At 57.0% G+C, this 20,650-nt stretch overlaps 3 protein-coding genes across 3 annotated transcripts; all 3 read left to right on the top strand.

Moving 5' to 3' along the window:
* Nucleotides 1-313: 313 nt before the first annotated feature.
* DNAAF3 (dynein axonemal assembly factor 3) lies at nt 314-10,752 on the top strand. The gene is given in 14 exon segments (XM_054249317.2): nt 314-407; nt 511-599; nt 925-1,067; nt 1,462-1,555; nt 4,088-4,245; nt 4,560-4,742; nt 5,482-5,607; nt 5,713-5,835; nt 6,134-6,269; nt 9,606-9,720; nt 10,067-10,141; nt 10,225-10,485; nt 10,487-10,528; nt 10,530-10,752. Coding segments are annotated over 13 exon segments (1,620 nt in total). The 5' UTR covers nt 314-407; nt 511-514; the 3' UTR covers nt 10,609-10,752.
* Nucleotides 6,894-9,179, top strand: LOC144580920 (uncharacterized; the record flags this gene model as incomplete). Its single annotated transcript, XM_078361620.1, has 2 exons — nt 6,894-7,223; nt 8,156-9,179. Coding segments are annotated over 2 exons (1,230 nt in total), but the record flags the coding sequence as incomplete, so codon positions are not given.
* A 1,066-nt stretch (nt 10,753-11,818) lies between the features above and the next one.
* TNNI3 (troponin I3, cardiac type) lies at nt 11,819-17,023 on the top strand. The gene is made up of 8 exons (XM_002762496.6): nt 11,819-11,972; nt 12,248-12,260; nt 12,421-12,504; nt 12,907-12,948; nt 13,207-13,338; nt 13,680-13,769; nt 14,971-15,147; nt 16,873-17,023. The coding sequence occupies exons 1-8, from the start codon at nt 11,962-11,964 to the stop codon at nt 16,954-16,956; spliced, it is 633 nt and encodes a 210-aa protein (XP_002762542.4). The 5' UTR covers nt 11,819-11,961; the 3' UTR covers nt 16,957-17,023.
* Nucleotides 17,024-20,650: the final 3,627 nt, after the last annotated feature.

Here is a 20,650-nt window from a genome sequence, read left to right as displayed (position 1 = left end):
AACAAGAAATAAGATTAAGCTCCGTTCTCTCTAAATTTGAATCAGCCCAGGCCTCCCCCATTCCAGAAATTTAGACTGACCCTGACTCCGCCCCAACCTCTTCCAGCCCCGCTCCTTCCCGCCCCCGCCAGTGCCGTCGTCATGACAACCGCGTCCACCTGGCCTCTACTCCTAGGGGTGGGGAAGCCTGGTCTTCAGTGCTCCCATTGGCCAAAAGTTTGTAGCGGGCGGACCTCGCTAACTCTCATTGGCCAGTTGCTCGCCGACGTGCCAGCCCATATGCACCCATTGGTCGATTGATCGAAAAGGGCGGGGACTCTGGCCAGCGGTAGTGGAGCGTCGCCGGTCCACAGTGCTGCACTGAGCAGAGGGGAAGGGGCATCCCAGGATATTTGGAAGATAAAGGTGTGGGTAGGATATCATGAGGAGGCAAAGGGGAGCGAAGTGAGGGGCGGAGAGAGGGGAGCGGGGCGGGCAATGTGTGGGATTCCCAGGATGTCTTTTCCGCAGTGTGATGACCACACCTGCCGGCTCCGGTATGGGCTTCGGCTCGGTGTCATGGTGGGGCCTGTCCCCGGCGCTGGACCTGCAGGCTGAAAGTGAGTCCCAGCACCCACGGTCTGATACACCGCCTGCCTTTCCAGCCTGCGCAGGCAGCCTTTCAGAGCTCGTAGTCCCAGCGTCGGTGGCTGGGGGCGCGCTAACGTTCTCCAAGGCTCCAACGGTGGAGGGCGCGCCTCCAGGGCAGGGCCGAGGTCCAGTCTGCGGACTACGAATCCCAGAATGCTCAGAGGAATCAACTCCCCTTAGAACCTAGGCCACGGGCGCGTTGCCTGCTGGGATTTGTAGTCCATTGTTGTAGGGGTGCTACGGGGGACACTCTGGCGACCACCATAGTGCCCCAGCCTGCTATCATCTTGCCAGGTCCTCCAGTGGACCCAGACTCCCAGGCCGATACGGTGCACAGCGTCCCCGAGCTAGATGTCCTGCTGCTGGGCTCTGTGGATGGGCGCCACCTGCTGCGGACCCTGTCCCGAGCGAAGCTCTGGCCTCGCAGGAGGTTCAACGTGAGCTGGGATGAAGATGAGACCCCAGATTCCCAAGTCCTTGAGGGAGGAGGGGATTGGAATTCTAAAACCTCAGGTCCAGGAATGAAGGAGCTGGAGACTCTTAGATCTAAGGGAGGTGGAAGCTGGGAGAACTCATGCGTCTTGGGGAAGGAAGGGACTGGGATTTGGAACTCCTGGGTTCTATAGGCCGGGAAGAGCTCAAGAATCAGGTCTTCTGAGGAATGGAAAGGAAGGGAGCTCTGGGGACCCAGACTCCTGTGTTTGAAGGAAGAGGCTGGTGTACAGAGCTCCTGGGTGTGTGGAAGGAGAGAGCTGAGGGTCCACTCTCCTGGGTCTGCTAGGGCCCAGGCAAGCAGGTCTCAGAATTATTCTGCCCTGTTCATCCTTCCAGTTCTTTGTACTGGAGAATAATCTGGAAGCTGTGGCCCGACACATGCTGATATTCAGCCTAGCCTTAGAGGAACCTGAGAAGATGGGCCTGCAAGGTCAGTCACTAGGACCCAGGCATTCCAACCGCCGGTCTCCTTCCGCTCCCTAGAAGGATTCTGGCATTTCGATGGTACAATTTAAAAATTTGGTTATTTTATCGGGAGGTGGAGGTTGTGGGGAGAGGAGATTGTGCCACTGAACTCTAGCCTGGGCAGCAAGAGCGAAACATCGTCTAAAAAAAAAAATTCAAATATATTTATTGATCATTGTCCCCTATGATATAATTTGCCATCTTAGAGCCTCAGCTTCTCCCATCTGTAAAATGGGGCTAAATATAATACATCTGAGAGACACTTAGAAAATTCCAGTTTGGCCAGGCACAGTGGCTCATGTCTATAATCTCAGCCCTTTCGGAGGCCGAGGTGGGCAGATTGCCTGAGCTCAGGAGTTTGAGATCAGTCTTGGCAACATGGTGAAACTGTCCCTACTAAGATACAAAAAAGTTGAACCTGAGAGGTGGAGGTTGCAGGACAGTTGTTTAAACCCAAGAGGTGGAGGTTGCAGTGGGCCGAGATCATGCCACTGTACTCCAGCCTGGATGACAGAGCAAGACTGTGTCAAAAAAAAAAAAAAAAAAAAAATTCCAGGAGAGGCTGGGTGTGGTGGTGCTGTGGTTCACACGTGTAATCCCAGCACTTTGGGAGGCTGAGGCAGGGGGCATCACTTGAGGTCAGGAGCTCGAGCCCAGCCTGGCCAACATAATGAAACCCTGTCTCTACCAAAAATACAAAAATTAGCCAGGGGTGGTGGCACGTGTCTGTAGTCCTAGCTACTTGGGAGGATGAGGCACAAGAATTGCTTGAACCTGGGTGGTGGATTCAAGCAGTTCTACTGCCTCAGTCTCCCAAGTACCTGGGATTACAGGCATGTGCCACCATGCCTGGCTAATTTTTGTATTCAGTAGAGCTGGGGTTTCACCATGTTGGCCAGGCTGGGCTCGAACTCCTGACCTCAGGCGATCTGCCCACCTTGGCATCCCAAAGTGCTGGGATTACAGGCATGAGCCATCGTGCCTGGCCCCAAGAAAAGAGGTTTAATTGACTCACAGTTCCACAGGCTGTACAGAGAGCATGGCTGGGGAAGGCCTCAGGAGACTTACAACCATGGTAGAAGGCAAAGGGGAGCAGGCACCTCTTACACGGTGGGAGAAGGAGCAAGAGACACAGTGGGGCGGTGCCACACAGTTTTAAACAACCAGATTTTGTGGGAACTCATGAGAACAGCAAGGGGGAAATCTACCCCCTTCATCCAGTCACCTCCCACCAGGTCCCACCTCCAACACTGGGGATTACAATTCAACAGGAGATTTGGATGGACACAGATCCAAAGCATATCAGTTATTAATAACACAGGGCATCCAGCGTACACTGCACAGTACAGATTGTCCAAAATTCTTAAATAACGAGAACAAAACTGATCTATCTTACTAAAGGCAGATAGTTCTCTAAAGTTCTTAACTAACATGAAACTATGTCTCAGGCCGGGCGCGGTGGCTCATGCCTGTAATCCCAGCACTTTGGGAGGCCAAGGTGGGTGGATCACGCGGTCAAGAGATTGAGACCATCCTGGTCAACATGGTGAAACCCCATCTCTACTAAAAATACAAAAATTAGCTGGGCATGGTGGCGCGCGCCTGTAATCCCAGCTACTCAGGAGGCTGAGGCAGGAGAATTGCCTGAGCCCAGGAGGCAGAGGTTGCGGTGAGCCTAGATGGTGCCATTGCACTCCAGCCTGGGTAACAAGAGGGCAACTCCGTCTTGGGAAAAAAAAAAAAAAAAGAAACTATATGTCTATGTGTACATATATTATGTACAGCTAAAGGTGTATACAGCCATCCCTCAGTATCACTGGGACTGGCTCCAGGACCCCTGCAGATACCAAGATCTGAGGACGCTCAAGTCCTTTATAAAATGGTGTAGTGAGTGAGGTCATCTTAAGGATAGTGATAGGGTCACGACAATCACGTGAGTGATAAACGAGGGTCCACCCCCATTAGGTCACCGAGGCAAGGAGGTGGGCCATGCGCAGTGAAGAGGGTGCAGTGTGCACCATCTCTTATGAAGGGGCAGGCTACTTCTAAGGAATTCTGTTTTGTTTTGTTTTTTTGAGACGGAGTTTCGCTCTTGTCACCCAGGCTGGAGTGCAATGGGGCGATCTCGGCTCACTGCGACCTCCGCCTCCTGGGTTCAAGCAATTCTCCTGCCTGAGCCTCCCGAGTAGCTGGGATTACAGGCACGCGCCACCACGCCCAGCTAATTTTTTGTATTTTTAGTAGAGACGGGGTTTCACCATGTTGATCAGGATGGTCTCGATCTCTTGACCTCGTGATCCACCCGCCTTGGCCTCCCAAAGTGCTGGGATTACAGGCGTGAGCCTGTCTTGTTCTTCATGTAGTTTTTAGGATGTGTGGGGAGTTTTCCGGGGTTCGTTGTTTTCATCACATGACTATGACATCAGAACATATGAAAGGTCTAATTTCTGGTCCCTCTCTTCCGCACATTCCCCCAATCATCTCTCCCTCTCCCTAGAGCGCAGCGAGACCTTCCTGGAGGTGTGGGGGAACGCGCTGCTGCGCCCACCGGTGGCCGCCTTCGTGCGCGCCCAGGCAGATCTGCTGGCCCACCTGGTCCCCGAGCCCGACCGCCTGGAGGAGCAGCTGCCCTGGCTCAGCCTCCACGCCCTCAAGGTGCGGCCGCCCGACCTCCGCCCGGTCACTGCCTGGGATCGGGTGGCCGCGGGAAGAATGGAAGTGCGCAGTCCAAAGGACGTGCGTTGATGGAGCAGGCGGCGGACTCGGGGGTTCGAATCCCAGCTCCGCGACTCCTACTGTGAGATTTGGCCTGGGGGCAGGAGGTGGCTTCTGCTTTAGGAGCCTCAGTTTTTTTCATCCGGGAAACGGGAGAATCGTTCCCCGTTCTGGGATGGAAGAAAGGGTCAACTAGAAGCTGCTCTCCCTGCATCCCTCTCTGCGTCTCTCCCTGCGCATTCCTGACCCCACAGTTCCGTGAGCGAGACGCCCTGGAAGCCGTCTTCCGCTTCTGGGCTGGCGGCGAGAAGGGCCCCGAGGCCTTCCCCATGAGCCGCCTCTGGGACTCACGGCTGCGCCACTACCTGGGCTCCCGCTACGACGCCCGGCGCGGTGTCAGCGACTGGGACCTACGCATGAAACTGCACGATCGTGGGGTGAGGGGCCCAGGAGGAGGGAGAAGGGGCTGGGGCCTGGACTCCTGGGTCCGAGGGAGGAGGGGCTGGGGCCTGGAACCCTGGGTCTGAGGGAGGAGGGACTGGGGCCTGGACCCCTGGGTCTGAGGGTGGAGGCGCTGGGGCCTGGAACCCTGGGTCTGAGGGTGGAAGGGCTGGGGTCTGGACTCCTGGGTCTGAGGGAGGAGGGACTGGGGCCTGGGTCTGAGGGAGGAGGGACTGGGGACTGGACTCCTGGGTCTGAGGGAGGAGGGACTGGGGCCTGGACTCCTGGGTCTGAGGGAGGAGGCGCTGGGGCCTGGAACCCTGGGTCTGAGGGTGGAAGGGCTGGGGTCTGGACTCCTGGGTCTGAGGGAGGAGGTGCTAGGGCCTGGACTCCTGGGTCTGAGGGAGGAGGGGCTGGGGACCTGGACTCCTGGGTCTGAGGGAGGAGGTGCTAGGGCCTGGACTCCTGGGTCTGAGGGAGGAGGGGCTGGGGACCTGGACTCCTGGGTCTGAGGGAGGAGGCGCTAGGGCTTGGACTCCTGGGTCTGAGGGAGGAGGGGCTGGGGCTCAGGTCTGGACTCCTGGGTCTGAGGGAGGAGGGGCTGGGGCTCAGGTCTAGACTCCTGGGTCTGAGGGAGGAGGGGCTGGGCTTGGACTCAGGTTCTGAGGGAGGAAGGTGTAGGGTCCCTCCATGCTCGTTTCATTGAGGGCTCCCTTCTTCCCACCCCCACCCCAGGCCCAGGTCATTCACACCCAGGAGTTCCGACGCTGGCGGGACACAGGCGTCGCCTTTGAACTCAGGGACTCCAGCACCTATCACGTGCCCAACCGGACTCTGGCGTCTGGTCGCTTCCTGAGCTACGTGCGTGTCCACTGGCTGTCCGGGCCCGCTGCTGCTTCTCGGAGACCTAGAAGTCAGGGTCCCCAACATCGACCTCACCTGCCTCCTCTCTCCCTTCCTTTCCAGCGCGGGGAGCGCGTGGCAGCGCGCGGGTACTGGGGGGACATCGCCACGGGGCCCTTTGTGGCCTTTGGTATCGAAGCGGACGACGAGAGCCTCCTGCGGACCAGCAACGGACAGCCCGTCAAGGTGCGCGGTGAGGCTGGGACTGGGGGTAGTGGTGGGGTGGGGGTGGGTGGGTGTGAAAGGCCCGCCCCCACACGAGGACCCCCACATCAGGCTCCGCCCCCAGCCCCAGACCCCGCCTTTCACTTTGCGGGACGACTCTATTCAGGGAACAGGCTCCATCCCCGCGGGATAGGTCCCGCCCTACTTCACATCCTCCAAGCCGCTCCGAGAGTTCTAGTCCTGGACCAAGACTCCCGCGTTCTAAGCCCCCCACCGCCATCCTGGCCCCAACGTCTGTCCACTCCCCTTCTATCCCTAGACGGCGGGTGAGATCACTCAACACAACGTGACAGAAATGCTCCGCGAGGTGGCCGCCTGGGGTCGCGCTAGAGCCACCCTGGGGAACCCAGAGGAGCAGCAGCATGAGGAGGGAAGCCTGGAGCCAGGGACTCCAGGTAAGCCAGGGGCTGCAGGTAAGCCAGGGACTCCAGGTAAGCCAGGGATTCCAGGTAAGCCAGGGGCTGCAGGTAACCCAGGGACAGCAGGTAGGCCAGGGACTGCAGGTAGGCCAGGGACTGCAGGTAACCCAGGGACTCCAGGTAGGCCAGGGACTCCAGGTAACCCAGGGACTCCAGGTAACCCAGGGACTCCAGGTAGGCCAGGGACTCCAGGTAACCCAGGGACTCCAGGTAACCCAGGGACTCCAGGTAGGCCAGGGACTCCAGGTAACCCAGGGACTCCAGGTAGGCCAGGGACTCCAGGTAACCCAGGGACTCCAGGTAACCCAGGGACTCCAGGTAGGCCAGGGACTGCAGGTAGGCCAGGGACTCCAGGTAGGCCAGGGACTGCAGGTAGGCCAGGGACTCCAGGTAACCCAGGGACTCCAGGTAAACCCAGGGACTCCAGGTAGGCCAGGGACTCCAGGTAACCCAGGGACTCCAGGTAGGCCAGTGACTGCAGGTAGGCCAGGGACTCCAGGTAGGCCAGGGACTCCAGGTAACCCAGGGACTCCAGGTAGGCCAGGGACTCCAGGTAACCCAGGGACTCCAGGTAGGCCAGGGACTCCAGGTAACCCAGGGACTCCAGGTAGGCCAGGGACTCCAGGTAACCCAGGGACTCCAGGTAACCCAGGGACTCCAGGTAGGCCAGTGACTGCAGGTAGGCCAGGGACTCCAGGTAACCCAGGGACTCCAGGTAGGCCAGTGACTGCAGGTAGGCCAGGGACTCCAGGTAACCCAGGGACTGCAGATAACCCAGGGACTCCAGGTAACCCAGGGACTCCAGGTAGGCCAGTGACTGCAGGTAGGCCAGGGACTCCAGTAGGCCAGGGACTCCAGGTAACCCAGGGACTCCAGGTAGTCCAGGGACTGCAGGTAAGCCAGGGACTGCAGGTAACCCAGGGACTCCAGGTAGGCCAGTGACTGCAGGTAGGCCAGGGACTCCAGGTAACCCAGGGACTCCAGGTAGGCCAGGGACTCCAGGTAACCCAGGGACTCCAGGTAACCCAGGGACTCCAGGTAGGCCAGTGACTGCAGGTAGGCCAGGGACTCCAGGTAGGCCAGTGACTGCAGGTAGGCCAGGGACTCCAGGTAGGCCAGGGACTCCAGGTAACCCAGGGACTCCAGGTAGGCCAGGGACTCCAGGTAACCCAGGGACTCCAGGTAACCCAGGGACTCCAGGTAGGCCAGGGACTCCAGGTAACCCAGGGACTCCAGGTAACCCAGGGACTCCAGGTAGGCCAGGGACTCCAGGTAGGCCAGGGACTCCAGGTAACCCAGGGACTCCAGGTAACCCAGGGACTCCAGGTAGGCCAGTGACTGCAGGTAGGCCAGGGACTCCAGGTAACCCAGTGACTCCAGGTAGGCCAGGGACTCCAGGTAACCCAGGGACTGCAGGTAACCCAGGGACTGCAGGTAACCCAGGGACTCCAGGTAGGCCAGTGACTGCAGGTAGGCCAGGGACTCCAGGTAGGCCAGGGACTCCAGGTAACCCAGGGACTCCAGGTAGGCCAGGGACTCCAGGTAACCCAGGGACTCCAGGTAACCCAGGGACTCCAGGTAGGCCAGGGACTCCAGGTAACCCAGGGACTCCAGGTAGGCCAGGGACTCCAGGTAAGCCAGGGACTCCAGGTAGGCCAGGGACTCCAGGTAGGCCAGGGACTCCAGGTAACCCAGGGACTCCAGGTAGGCCAGGGACTCCAGGTAGGCCAGGGACTCCAGGTAACCCAGGGACTCCAGGTAGGCCAGGGACTCCAGGTAACCCAGGGACTCCAGGTAACCCAGGGACTCCAGGTAGGCCAGGGACTCCAGGTAACCCAGGGACTCCAGGTAGGCCAGGGACTCCAGGTAACCCAGGGACTCCAGGTAACCCAGGGACTCCAGGTAGGCCAGGGACTCCAGGTAACCCAGGGACTCCAGGTAGGCCAGTGACTGCAGGTAGGCCAGGGACTGCAGGTAAGCCAGGGACTGCACGTAACCCAGGGACTCCAGGTAACCCAGGGACTCCAGGTAGGCCAGGGACTCCAGGTAACCCAGGGACTCCAGGTAGGCCAGTGACTGCAGGTAAGCCAGGGACTGCAGGTAGTCCAGGGACTCCAGGTAGGCCAGGGACTCCAGGTAACCCAGGGACTCCAGGTAACCCAGGGACTCCAGGTAGGCCAGGGACTCCAGGTAACCCAGGGACTCCAGGTAACCCAGGGACTCCAGGTAGGCCAGGGACTCCAGGTAACCCAGGGACTCCAGGTAGGCCAGGGACTGCAGGTAAGCCAGGGACTGCAGGTAGTCCAGGGACTGCAGGTAAGCCAGGGACTGCAGGTAGGCCAGGGACTCCAGGTAACCCAGGGACTCCAGGTAGGCCAGGGACTCCAGGTAACCCAGGGACTCCAGGTAGGCCAGTGACTGCAGGTAGGCCAGGGACTCCAGGTAACCCAGGGACTCCAGGTAGGCCAGTGACTGCAGGTAGGCCAGGGACTCCAGGTAACCCAGGGACTCCAGGTAGGCCAGTGACTGCAGGTAAGCCAGGGAGTGCAGGTAGTCCAGGGACTCCAGGTAGGCCAGGGACTCCAGGTAGGCCAGGGACTCCAGGTAACCCAGGGACTCCAGGTAGGCCAGGGACTCCAGGTAACCCAGGGACTCCAGGTAGGCCAGGGATTGCAGGTAGGCCAGGGACTGCAGGTAAGCCAGGACAACAGGTAAGCCAGGGACTGCACCCTCCACGCATTTCACATTGGAGCGTGGACTGACATGATGTGGAATGCGGGGGCCAATGTCGGCTTCTTCTTGACATTCTGTCTGTTTTTCTCTCTCTCCTAAATCCTGAGAGCGTGCTTAGGATTCTTAATTCCAGTAGTAGAATTCTAGTCTTATCTGCAGGGGTCTATGCTATCCAAGAGTATTCTCCCCGGGTTCTGGGCCCCAGCTCCTGCCTGGACACCATCCCGGACCCCAGACCCTGGCTGGGCCTCCTTCCAGCCATCCTCCCACCTGGCCCTCCCTGAGTGTCTGTCGGGCAGGATATGTCACATGTGGCCCTGGCCACCCACTCTCTTTCCCTCTCTAGAGTCTCAGTTGCCTGATCTATACAGTGGGTCTCTGCCTGCTGGGCTGACCTTCCCAGAATTTTCCAGAAATCCACCTCAGAGGAAAGATTTTTTTAAAAGCTTCAAGGGGACAAGGAATGTTATCTCCAAGCCCTGAGTGCCTGCCCAGCTCTGCCCAGCTCTATGTATGTCTCTGGCTTTCCACCCTCATGGCAGCACCTACAAGAGGTGACCCCTTTATCACCTTCCCCAGCAGCCCCCACCCCGGAATCTTTCACCATCCACTTCCTACCCCTCGATTCTGCTCAGACTCTCCACCACAAGAGCTGCTACAATGGCCGGTTCCAGCTTCTCTATGTGGCCTGTGGGTAAGTGGGGAGGCAGCCCAAGCCCCATTCCCTCCTCCCTCAGACCCAGGAGTCCAGGCCCCAGCCCCTCTCCCCTCATACCCTCATCTCCTCCTCCCTCAGACCCAGGAGTCCAGCCCCAGCCCCTCCTCCCTCATACCCCCATCTCCTCCTCCCTCAGACCCAGGAGTCCAGCCCCAGCCCCTCCTTCCTGGTACCCCAGAGTCCAGACCTCCTGCCCCCTTCTTCCCCAGGACCTGGACTCCAGTTTTGCAGCCCCTCCTCCCTCAGTGTCTGGGTTCCCAGAGCACCGTTCTCCCCGTGGATTTGGAGCTGAATCTCAGCCTGTCCTCTGTCCTCTCTGCAGGATGGTCCATCTTCTCAGCCCTGAGCTTGGGGCCTGTGTGGCACCGGGAGGGAACCTGATTGTGGAATTAGCCCGGTGAGCCAGTGGGGTGGAGGGCGGGGCCTGTCCTGGCTGGGGGTCCGAATCTGGGTCCCTGACATGGCGCTTCCCATCTGCAGGTACCTGGTGGACGTGCGGCGGGAGCAGCTGCAGGGCTTCAACACCCGGGTCAGGGAGCTGGCTCAGGCAGCTGGATTCTCTCCACAGGCCGGGGTCAGGCCCTCAGAGACCTTCGCCCGTTTTTGCAAGTCCCCGGAATTGGCTCTGGGTGGCACTGACCCAGCTGTGGAACCCAGAACTCTGCCCCTTGAAGTCCTGGCCCAGCCTCTTGAGGCCCGCAGCCCCGCCCCCGAGGACCTGACCGAACCTCTGCAGGGCGGGACCCCACTCTGAGCCCTGCCAGCTGCCCTCTGCATCTCCAGGTTCTCTCCAAGGTTCTGGCTCTGCCCCCAGGGGCTTTGCCCCCGTCCGACAGTGAGTCAGACTCCAAAACTGGAGTCTGACCTGACCCCTAGACGCCCCTTATCTCCAGCTTCCAAAGTCAGGTTGTAGAATTAGAAGCCGCTGATACCATTTTAAACCTGCCGCTGGAGCCCTCACGTTTATTCTCATCATTCCCACTCAGTACCCGTCACCCCCACCCCAGGGGTGTTGCTAGATTTTCAAATTCCATTTCTGGGATTCTATGGTCTATTCCTAGAATTCTAGATTGTTCTCTCAGAATTCCAAATTCTGCTTCAGAGACTCTAAGCCCAGCCCAGGATTTGACCCTGAGTCTCAGGCCCTTGACTTCTGCCCCCTTGTCCCCAGGTACCCTGTGGCTGCCTGGGGTCTAGGGTCTCTCCTCACCAGGGCCTGGTCAGCACCCAGGTGGTTTGAGTAAAGCAAGTGTGTCCACCCCTCCGTGTGTCCAACTGTCTTTGCTGTCCTATGTCTGTCTCCAGGGCTGGGGGAGAAAGGCCTAGGAGTGGTGGACAGAGGAAGTCAGAAACCAGGTGCCTGGGTTTCTGAGTGGACAAGAGATGGATTTCTCAGTGCTGCAGGCTGAGAGTGGGCCCCCAGCACAGCTGCACTCCAAATTAAACACAACATTGTTGAGTGGCCTGGACTCTTGGGTCTGAGGGAAGAGGGGTTGGGGTCCTGGACTCCTGGGTCTGAGGGAGGAGGGGTTGGGGTCCTGGACTCCTGGGTCTGAGGGAGGAGGGGTTGGGGTCTGGACTCCTGGGTCTGAGGGAGGAAGGGTTGGGGTCTGGACTCCAGGGTCTGAGGGAGGAGGGTTTGGGGGCCTGGACTTCTGGGTCTTAGGGAGGAGAGGCTGCTGGCCTCCACTCCTGGGTTTGAGGGAGGAGGGACTGGGAGCCTGAACTCCCAGGTCTGAGGGAGGAGGCGCTGGGGGCCCAGACTCTTGAGTCTGAGGGAAGAGGGGGCTGGGGGCCCAGACTCCTTGTCTGAGGGAGGGGCTGGGGTCCCCCGGAGTCCTGGGTCTGAGGGAGGGGGTGGCTGGGAGGAAGGGCATTCTCTGGGTCTGAGGGAGGAGAGGTCTAGGACTCCAGGATCCGAGGGAGAAGGTTCTGGATTCCTGTGCCCCGAGGTAGCTGGTGATCCAGCTGGAGCAGGGCCCGCCCCGCCCCTCACGCGCCCCATTATCTCGCATGGTGGGCAGGGGGGAGGAGGACGCAGTATATTTAGTCTCTGTTGTCCGCCCTTTATCTCAGTGTCCTCGGGGAGGCTGGAGCAGCCCGGAGGAGACTCACGGTCCCTGGGACCTTGAAGGTCACCCGGGCCGCCCCCTCACTGACCCTCCGAAAGTCCCTGTCCTCGCCCTGCCTCCTGCCATTCCGGGTCTGAGTCTCAGCATGGCGGATGAGTGAGTGACTTCCCAAGGCAATGAGAGTTGGGGCGACCTCCCGGGGTCCCAAGAGGGGTCCGAGCTGAGAGGCTGGACCCCTGGCTTGCAACGGGAGATAGGGTTGGGACTCTTGGGTGAAAAGAGGAAGTGGGTTCGCGAGTCAGACTCCTGGAACCCGAGGAAGGGGAAGCGGTGTCCCCCAACCTCTCGGTCAGAGGGGTCTCCCGGGTCCCTTAGGAGACAGACAGGACACAGCCCACCACTAACCCCCTCCCCGGTTTCTCTCCTTGCAGGAGCAGTGATGCGGTGAGAGCAGCGGGCTAAGGCGTGGCTGGGACCCCCAGGGCCGGGGCGGGCACTGCAGTAAGGGGTCTGGGGGGAGGCTGCCGCCCTAGGAGAGGGTGTGGTGTGGTGAGGGCTGGGTAGGGTCTTGGTGGTGATGGGGCCCGCACTCCTCCCACCCCAGGCTGGGGAACCTCGCCCCGCACCAGCCCCGGTCAGACGCCGCTCCTCCAACTACCGCGCGTACGCCACGGAGCCGCACGCCAAGGTGGGACGGGGTTTCCAGGGGGCCGAGTACAGTCGTAGAGACCCGAGACCCTGGGGGCGCGGGGAGGAGCCAGGGCAGCGAAGGGGGTGGGGCCTACGTAGAGGCGCTTCAGGGGCGGAGTTTTGCAGAGGGTCGAGCTCGGATTGGTGAGAGCCGTCTGCGGGCGGAGCTCTGTTGCCCTTAGACTTGCTTAGGGATAGATGGGCAGTGCCTAGCCAAAGGCAGAGACCCGGATTGGTGGATGGGAATGAGGGGCGTGGCCTCCCGTAGACTCAGGGCTTAAGTTGGAGGCGGGCCCAAATCTGGACCGGCTGGGGTTGCTGGGGGTGTCGTGAGGCCCCCTCCACTTTCGTCTCCGGATCCCCCTCCATGATCCTTCCTTGCTCCATCTCACCCTGGCAGAAAAAGTCTAAGATCTCCGCCTCGAGAAAACTGCAGCTGAAGGTGAGGACAGGCGGGAGAGGAAAGGAGCTTGGAGCTGCCCAGGGGGCGGAGCTTGGTAGTGGGTTTGGCTTCGGGCAAGTGGGCGGGGTTTGGACGTTCGGGCCGTGGCTTTAGCGGGGAGTCCCGCTCCGGGCAGACGGGTCTTCAGAAAGGTAGAGACCGAACTCCAGTGGCTGGAAGAGCACAGGCGGCTTCCCCAGGCCTGGTCTTTATTCTGATGCCCTGGCTGGGCTGCGCTTCCCTCACACCTCTCCGCAGACCCTGATGCTGCAGATTGCAAAGCAGGAACTGGAGCGAGAGGCGGAGGAGCGGCGCGGAGAGAAGGGGCGCGCCCTGAGCACCCGCTGCCAGCCGCTGGAGTTGGCCGGTCTGGGCTTCGCGGAGCTGCAGGTACCCGCTCCCAAGGCAGGGACTCGCCCAGCCTGGGATCCGAGGTTTCTAGTCCCCGGAATTCAGCAGTACAGTCCCTATTCCCCCTTCTGCTCGGGACCCAGGGGTCCAGTATGACTGTCCTTACCCAATTCTGTATGGTTCGTGGGACTCCTGGCCCCTAACACCCTTTGTTTGCAGGTCTGTGGAGTCCTGGCTCCAATCTGCTCCTTCAGGACCGTCTGGCCCTCCTTTCCCAGATAGGAGCCCAGGCCCCCAGCCCCTCCTCCCTCAGACCCAGGAATCCAGGTCTCCAGGCCCCCAGGCTTCCCCCAACAGCACACGCCACATTTCTCCTCCAGGACTTGTGCCGACAGCTCCACACCCGTGTGGACAAGGTGGATGAAGAGAGATATGACATAGAGGCAAAAGTTACCAAGAACATCACCGAGGTGGGACGCATGGGCAGCTTGGGTACCTTCAGGGCAGGGTGAGATGCCTGGGACTTGGTCTCAGCCTGACCCCTTGTAGCTGCTTTTGGCTGCACATCCCAGGAGACCCAGGACAACCGTGAGCCTGGCAGGGCTGGGGCAGAAGGATGAGTGTGATATAGTCAAGGAAAGCTGCTCCAGGCAGAGGGAACAGCACATTTGAGGCCACGGGTTGGGAAACAGAAAATGTGTTAGTGGACATGTTCAGGGCATCACATGTTGGTAAATTAGCTCAGGGAATTGCGGTCCTGGAAATGTGATTGGCCAGGGAATTGTGATTTGCACTTAGCTGGACCAGGTTGTGCCACTGGTTTTGAGAGGTGAGTCTGGAGTACATTGGGAGGGTGATTCAGTTCCAGGATTAGAAGCTTAGACTGGGAGAGGATGAGCCGGGCGCGGTGGCTCACACCTGAATCCCGGCACTTCGGGAGGCCGAGGAGGGCAGATCAACTGAGGTCGGGAGTTCAAGACCAGCCTGACCAACATGGAGAAACCCTGTCTCTACTAAAAATAAAAAATTTAGCCGGGCTTCGTGGTACATACCTATAATCCCAGCTATTAGGGAGGCCGAGGCAGGATAATTGCTTGAACCCAGGAGGCAGAGGTTGCTGTGAGCCAAAGTCGAGCCATTTGCACTCCAGCCTGGGCAACAGCAAAACTCCATCTCCAAAACAAACAAACAAACAAACAAACAAAAAAGGCCAGGCACGGTGGCTCACACCTGTAATCCCAGCACTTTGGGAGGCCAAGGCGGGTGGATCACCTGAGGTTGAGAGTTCAAGACCAGCGTGACCAACACGGAGAAACCCCATCTCTACTAAAAACACAAAATTAGCCAGGCTTGGTGGTTCATGCCTGTAATCCCAGCTACTCCAGAGGCTGAGACAGGAGAATCGCTTGAATCTGGGGGACGGAGGTTGCAGTGAGCTGAGATCGCGCCATTACACTCCAGCCTGGGCAACAAGAGTGAAACTCTGTCTCAAAAAAAAAAAAAAAAAAAAAAAAAAAGGTTAGACTGGGAGCTTAGGCTAGGAAGATACTGGATGAAGCTTTGGTACTGGAAGACAGGATAAGGAGAATAAAAATGGAGCGTAGGATGGAAGAGCTGGGTGAGGGGGAAATGGAGGGAGATGTCTCCACCTGTCTGTATGGCTGCCCCTAGATCGCAGATCTGACCCAGAAGATCTTTGACCTTCGCGGCAAGTTTAAGCGGCCCACCCTGCGGAGAGTGAGAATCTCTGCGGATGCCATGATGCAGGCGCTGCTGGGGACCCGGGCTAAGGAGTCCCTGGACCTGCGTGCCCACCTCAAGCAGGTGAAGAAGGAGGACACCGAGAAGGTGAGTGTAGGCTAAGGCCATGAGAGAGGATGCTGAGGGGAGGGGCGCTGCGTGCCAAAACCCTAGGGCCTGGCCTGAGGGCACACAACTAGGGGTCCTCAGAAATGCAAGAGGAAGACAGGAAGTAGAAGGGGAAGACAGGAAGTGCATTAGGGCTACAGGAAGTCCATGTAAGAGTAAAGAGGTGTGTGAAGGGCCAGGTGCGGTGGCTCGTGCCTGTCATCCTCGAGGTTAAAACAATTTTTTTTTAGTTTCCTTTTGTTTTCTGAGACGGAGTCTCATTCTGCTGTGCAGGCTGGTGTGCAGTGATGCCATCTCAGCTCACTGCAACATCCATCTCCTGGGTTCAAGTGATTCTTGTGCCTCAGCCTCCTGAGTAGCTGGGACTACAGGTGCACACCACCACAATGTTTTTTTAATTTCTACAAAATTTTTTTAAAAATTAGCCAGTTGGCCAGATGCAGTGGCTCATGCCTGTAATCCCAGCACTTTGGGAGGCTGAGAGGGGAAGATTATAAGGTCAGGAGTTCGAGACCAGGCTGGCCAACATAGTGAAACCCTGTCTCTACTAAAAATACAAAAAATTAGCTGGGCATCGTGGCAGGCACCTGTAATCTCAGCTACTTAGGAGGCCAAGGCAGGAGAATCGTTTGAACCCAGGAGGCAGAGGTAGCAGTGAGCCGAGATCATGCCATTGCACTCCAGCCGAGGCAACAGTACAAGACTCCATCTCAAAGAAAAAAAATTAGCCAGTCATGGTGGTGGTGTGTAGCTTCTCAGGAGGCTGAGGCAGGAGGATCACTTGAGCCCATGAGATTGAAGCTGCAGTGAGCTATGATTGCACAACTGCACTCCAGCCTGGGCAACACAGTGAGACCCTATCTTTAAAAAGAAGAAAAGAGGGGTGGGCACGGTGGCTCACATCTGTAATCCCAGCACTTTGGGAGGCTGAGGTGGGCAGATCACCTGAGGTCAAGAGATCAAGACCAGCCTGGCCAACGTGGTGAAACCCCATCTCTACTAAAATTATAAAATTTAGCTGGCGTGGTGGCGTGCTAGTAGTCTCAGCTTCTTGGAAGGCTGAGACAGGAGAATCGATTGAACCTGGGATGTGGAGGTTGCAGTGAGCTGAGATTGCATCACTGCACTCCAGCCTAGTGACAGAGGGAGACTCTTGTCTTAAAAAATAAAAAATAAAAAAAAGAAGAGAAGGAAGGAAGGAGGGAGGGAGACAGGAAGTGCATGAGGCAGACAGGAAATGGAGGGGAAGATAGGAAGTGCAAGGAGACAGGAAGGGGAGGGGAAAAAGAAATGCATGAGGGACACAGGAAGTAGAGGGGGAAGACAGAAGAGTATAAGGGAAGGAGTGTGCAGGAAAGCAGGAAGTGTACAAGGGAGACAGAAAGTGCATGAGACAGAACGGAAGTACAGGGAGGAGACAGGAAGTGGAGGGGGAAAGACAGGAACTGGGTTGGGAAAGACAGGAAGTGCATGAGGGAGACAGGAAGTGGAGGGGGAAAGACAGGAAGTACATGAGGGAGATAGGAAGTGCATGGGGAAATTGGCAGGGATTGTCTTGAGGGGACAGGAAGTGTTCTGGAACTAGATACTTGGACAGACATCCAGCGTAGAATGGCCCTACAGGCTGGAGGGAAGGTGGGGATTCTTGAGAGACTGCAGACCAGGAAGAGACCCTAACCTCTGACTCTTATCACCATCCTCCAGGAAATCCGGGAGGTGGGAGACTGGCGCAAAAACATTGATGCACTGAGTGGAATGGAAGGCCGCAAGAAAAAGTTTGAGGGCTGAGCCCTCCTGCCTACTGCCGCGGCCCTGAGGAGGGCCCTGAGGAATAAAGCTTCTCCCAGAGCTGAAAGTTATTTCATGTTTATTACCCAGGGCTTAGGCATGAAAGGGATGGGAAAACTGAGGGCAGGGCTCCCCCAAAGCTACACAGCAGGTCGGGGATTGGATGAGTCTCCCACATGGAGCACTCTTGGCTCTGTTATGGAAGAGAATCCCAGGGATCATGAATTTGGAAAAGAGAGCTTTGGGCTTTTTTTTTTTTTTTTTTGAGATGGAGCCTCACTCTGTTGCCCAGGCTGGAGTGTGCAATGGCACAATCTTGGCTCACTGCAACCTCTACCTCCTAGGTTCAAGCAATTCTCCTGCCTCAGCCTCCCGAGTAACTGGAACTACAGGTGCCCGCACTGTTCCCAGCTAATTTTTATGTGTGTTCAGTAGAGACGAGGTTTTACCATCTTAGTCAGGCTGGTCTTGACCCCCTAACCTTGTGATCCACCTGTTTTGGCCTCCCAAAGTGCTGGGATTACAGGCATGAGCCACCGCACTCGGCAAGAGCTTTGCTTCTTAAGAAGCGGATCACAACCTGCAGGCTAGAATCATGGCCTCGTGCCAAAAACAAAAAGCAGGTGCTTTAAGCGAGGAAAGGGCAAGGTGGGAATTTATGCTGAGTAGGGTTGGCTAAGTACATGTATTCAACTGGTTTTAGAAGGAGCTATGAATATTCATGGATGGGTGGACACATATATGTGTGACAAGCAAACATGTTTTTTTTTTTTTTTTTGAGACGGAGTCTTGCTCTGTCACCCAGCCTGGAGTGCAGTGGCACAGTCTCGGAACACTGCAACCTCTGCCTCCTGAATTCAAGCCATTCTCCTGCCTCAGCCTCCCCAGTAGCTGGGATTACAGGTGTGCACCACCATGCCTGGCTAAGTTTTGTATTCTTAGTAAAGACGGGGTTTCGCCATGTTGGCCAAGCTAGTCTCGAACTCCTGACCTCATGATCTGCCCCTGTTGGCCTCCCAAAGTGCTGGGATTACAGGCATGAGCTGCTTGGCCCGGCCGTAAACAGGCATTTTACATGCATCCCATACTCACTTTGCAGTGGAGGCTTAACATTTCAGTGCATGACACTGAATGTATTCATGTCAAAACATGAAGCAGGGACATGAAGGTACTCAGCACACAGCCTCTGTCAACAGAACGAGTCCATGGTCCATGGCCTCTTATTGGGAAAAAGTTACTGAAATCGGTCTCTTGTTCAATGGATGCTGCGGTTATGCCTTGTGGAACAGGGGTTCAGTTAGTTAGCATCTGGCATTGCATGGCTGCAATTGTAATACTGCTTATCTTGAGGGCTTGTTTAGTTGCTAGAAAGAGGGAAAGCCTTGTGGCAATTAGAACATAGTTCTTTGGGAGGGCAAGGTGGGTGGATCACGAGGTCAAGAGATCGAGACCATCCTGGTCAACATGGTGAAACCCCATCTCTACTAAAAATACAAAAAATTAGCTGGGCATGGTGGTGTGTGCCTGTAATCCCAGCTACTCAGGAGGCTGAGGCAGGAGAATTGCCTGAACCCAGGAGGCGGAGGTTGTGGTGAGCCGAGATCGCGCCATTGCACTCCAGCCTGGGTAACAAGAACGAAACTCCATCTCAAAAAAAAAAAAAAAAAAAGAGTGGGAATGCGTGACTTAACCCTTGCCTGGAATGGCCTTAGCTCTTGTTTATAATTTGGAATCTTATTGCCACAAATAGTTCATTCCATCAGCTTCTGACCTTTCTTGTCACAGCTACTTTGGCCCTTGTGGAGTGCATAGAGATGTCAAGTCTAAAGCTCAAAGAGAGACACACACAGAGAAACAGGCAGAGAGACATAGCGGCAACTGAGACTGAGTTAGGAGCACAGAGAAGGAGCCAGACAGAGACCCAAAGAGAGGGGGAAGAAACCGCAGGGGCATAGAAGGAAGTGCAAAGAAGGGAGAAAAGAGAGACGAAGGTATACGCACAGCAAGGTGCAGAGACATGGAGACCCTGTAAGAGACGGAAATGGAGAGCCAGAGAGAGAACTGCGGGCACTAAGGGAGACATGGAGAGACCCAGAAAGGTAGAGACGTGAACCCAGAGCCGAAGAGACAGAAATGTAGAGAAATGTAGGGTCCAGCCCTACTAGGGTCGTGGGATGCCCCCTATCGCTGTGCCAAGGGGCTGGATCCGAGGAATAAGGAGACAGGACACCAAAGGTCTGGGTAAAGGCAGCTGGGCTCAGGGGCGGAGTCAGGCGAGGCCCCGAGTGTCCAGGCACATCTGTATTTATTAGGTACAAGATGCGGGAGGCGGGGTAGTGAGTGAGGCCATCTTAAGGATAGTGACCTCACATGCGCAATAAGCAAACGGTCCACCCCCATTAGGTCACCAAGACAAGGAGGGTGCAGTGTGCAACGTCTCTTATCTAAGGGCAGGCTACTTCTAAGAATTTTTTTTTTTTTTTTTTGAGACGGAGTTTCGCTCTTGTTACCCAGGCTGGAGTGCAATGGCGCAATCTCGGCTCACCGCAACCTCCGCCTCCTGGGTTCAGGCAATTCTCCTGCCTCAGCCTCCCGAGTAGCTGGGATTACAGGCACGCACCACCGTGCCCAGCTAATTTTTTGTATTTTTTTAGTAGAGACGGGGTTTCACCATGTTGACCAGGATGGTCCCGATCTGCTGACCTCGTGATCCACCCGCCTCGGCCTCCCAAAGTGCTGGGATTACAGGCTTGAGCCACCGCGCCCGGCCCTACTTCTAAGAATTTTTATAGGAGGATGCTCCGAGCCAGCACAGTGGCGAGAGCGCTGACAGGCTGTACAGCCACCTAGGCGTGATTATATGGATGGGTTTTAAGCCCTCGGACGTTGGAGGGATTGCCAGCCTGAGGCCAGCTTTCCACAAGAACTCTGCACAAGATACTACAACTCCCTTTCAGGAGGAGTGACTCTTGCTGCAAGCCTGCCATACAGCGGGTGTCATTACCATACCCGAACGCTGCCACCTGGGCAGACCTGCCACGTAGCGCTTGCCCTTTCAGGCAGGGGCTCTACCGCCTGGGTCATTGATTCTTGTCCTGGTGTGGCTGTTTTTCCCTAGTTCATGCTCTGCAGTGTGTCTGCTCTAGACATTCCTCCAACTACAAACTAAGGCATGATTATCTATGAAGAGATTATATATAAAAGGAAATAAGTGAGGAGTGAGCAGTAAGATATTCTTCAGGCACTAATCGTGCCGGGGGTCTGCTTAGCTCTCCTTCCTTGGTGCCCAGAAAGGGGTTACCCACACAGATATGGGGTCTCAGGTGGACAGAAATGCACAGAGAGACTGTGAGCCCCCACAGACACAAACGCAGAGAGGGGCAGACATGCAGAGACAAAACCACCTGGAGACATTTGCCAAGAAACACACTGAGGGTCACGGAAAGAGACAGATTCAGAGACAGCCCAAGACAGAGAGCCAGCGAGGGACCCCAGAAAATGCATAGAAACACACAAAGACTGATACCACAGGAGACAGACACTGAGAGGCGTGAAGGGTGAGGAAGTCTGCTCTCCAGGGCTGGTTGAACCTGGAGTTCAAGGTCGTGGCTTGGCTGGGAAGAGGGAGGGGGATGCCAAAAAAGATCAGTGTCAGATGGACGGGGGGAGAGAGGGTAGGTTTCCACCCTAATTG

This window comes from Callithrix jacchus, chromosome 22 (genome assembly GCF_049354715.1).
Source record: "Callithrix jacchus isolate 240 chromosome 22, calJac240_pri, whole genome shotgun sequence".
NCBI classification, from domain to species: domain Eukaryota; kingdom Metazoa; phylum Chordata; class Mammalia; order Primates; family Cebidae; genus Callithrix; species Callithrix jacchus.
The sequence above is the reverse complement of the archived record's forward strand: the minus strand, read 5'-3'. Positions and strand labels throughout refer to the sequence as shown.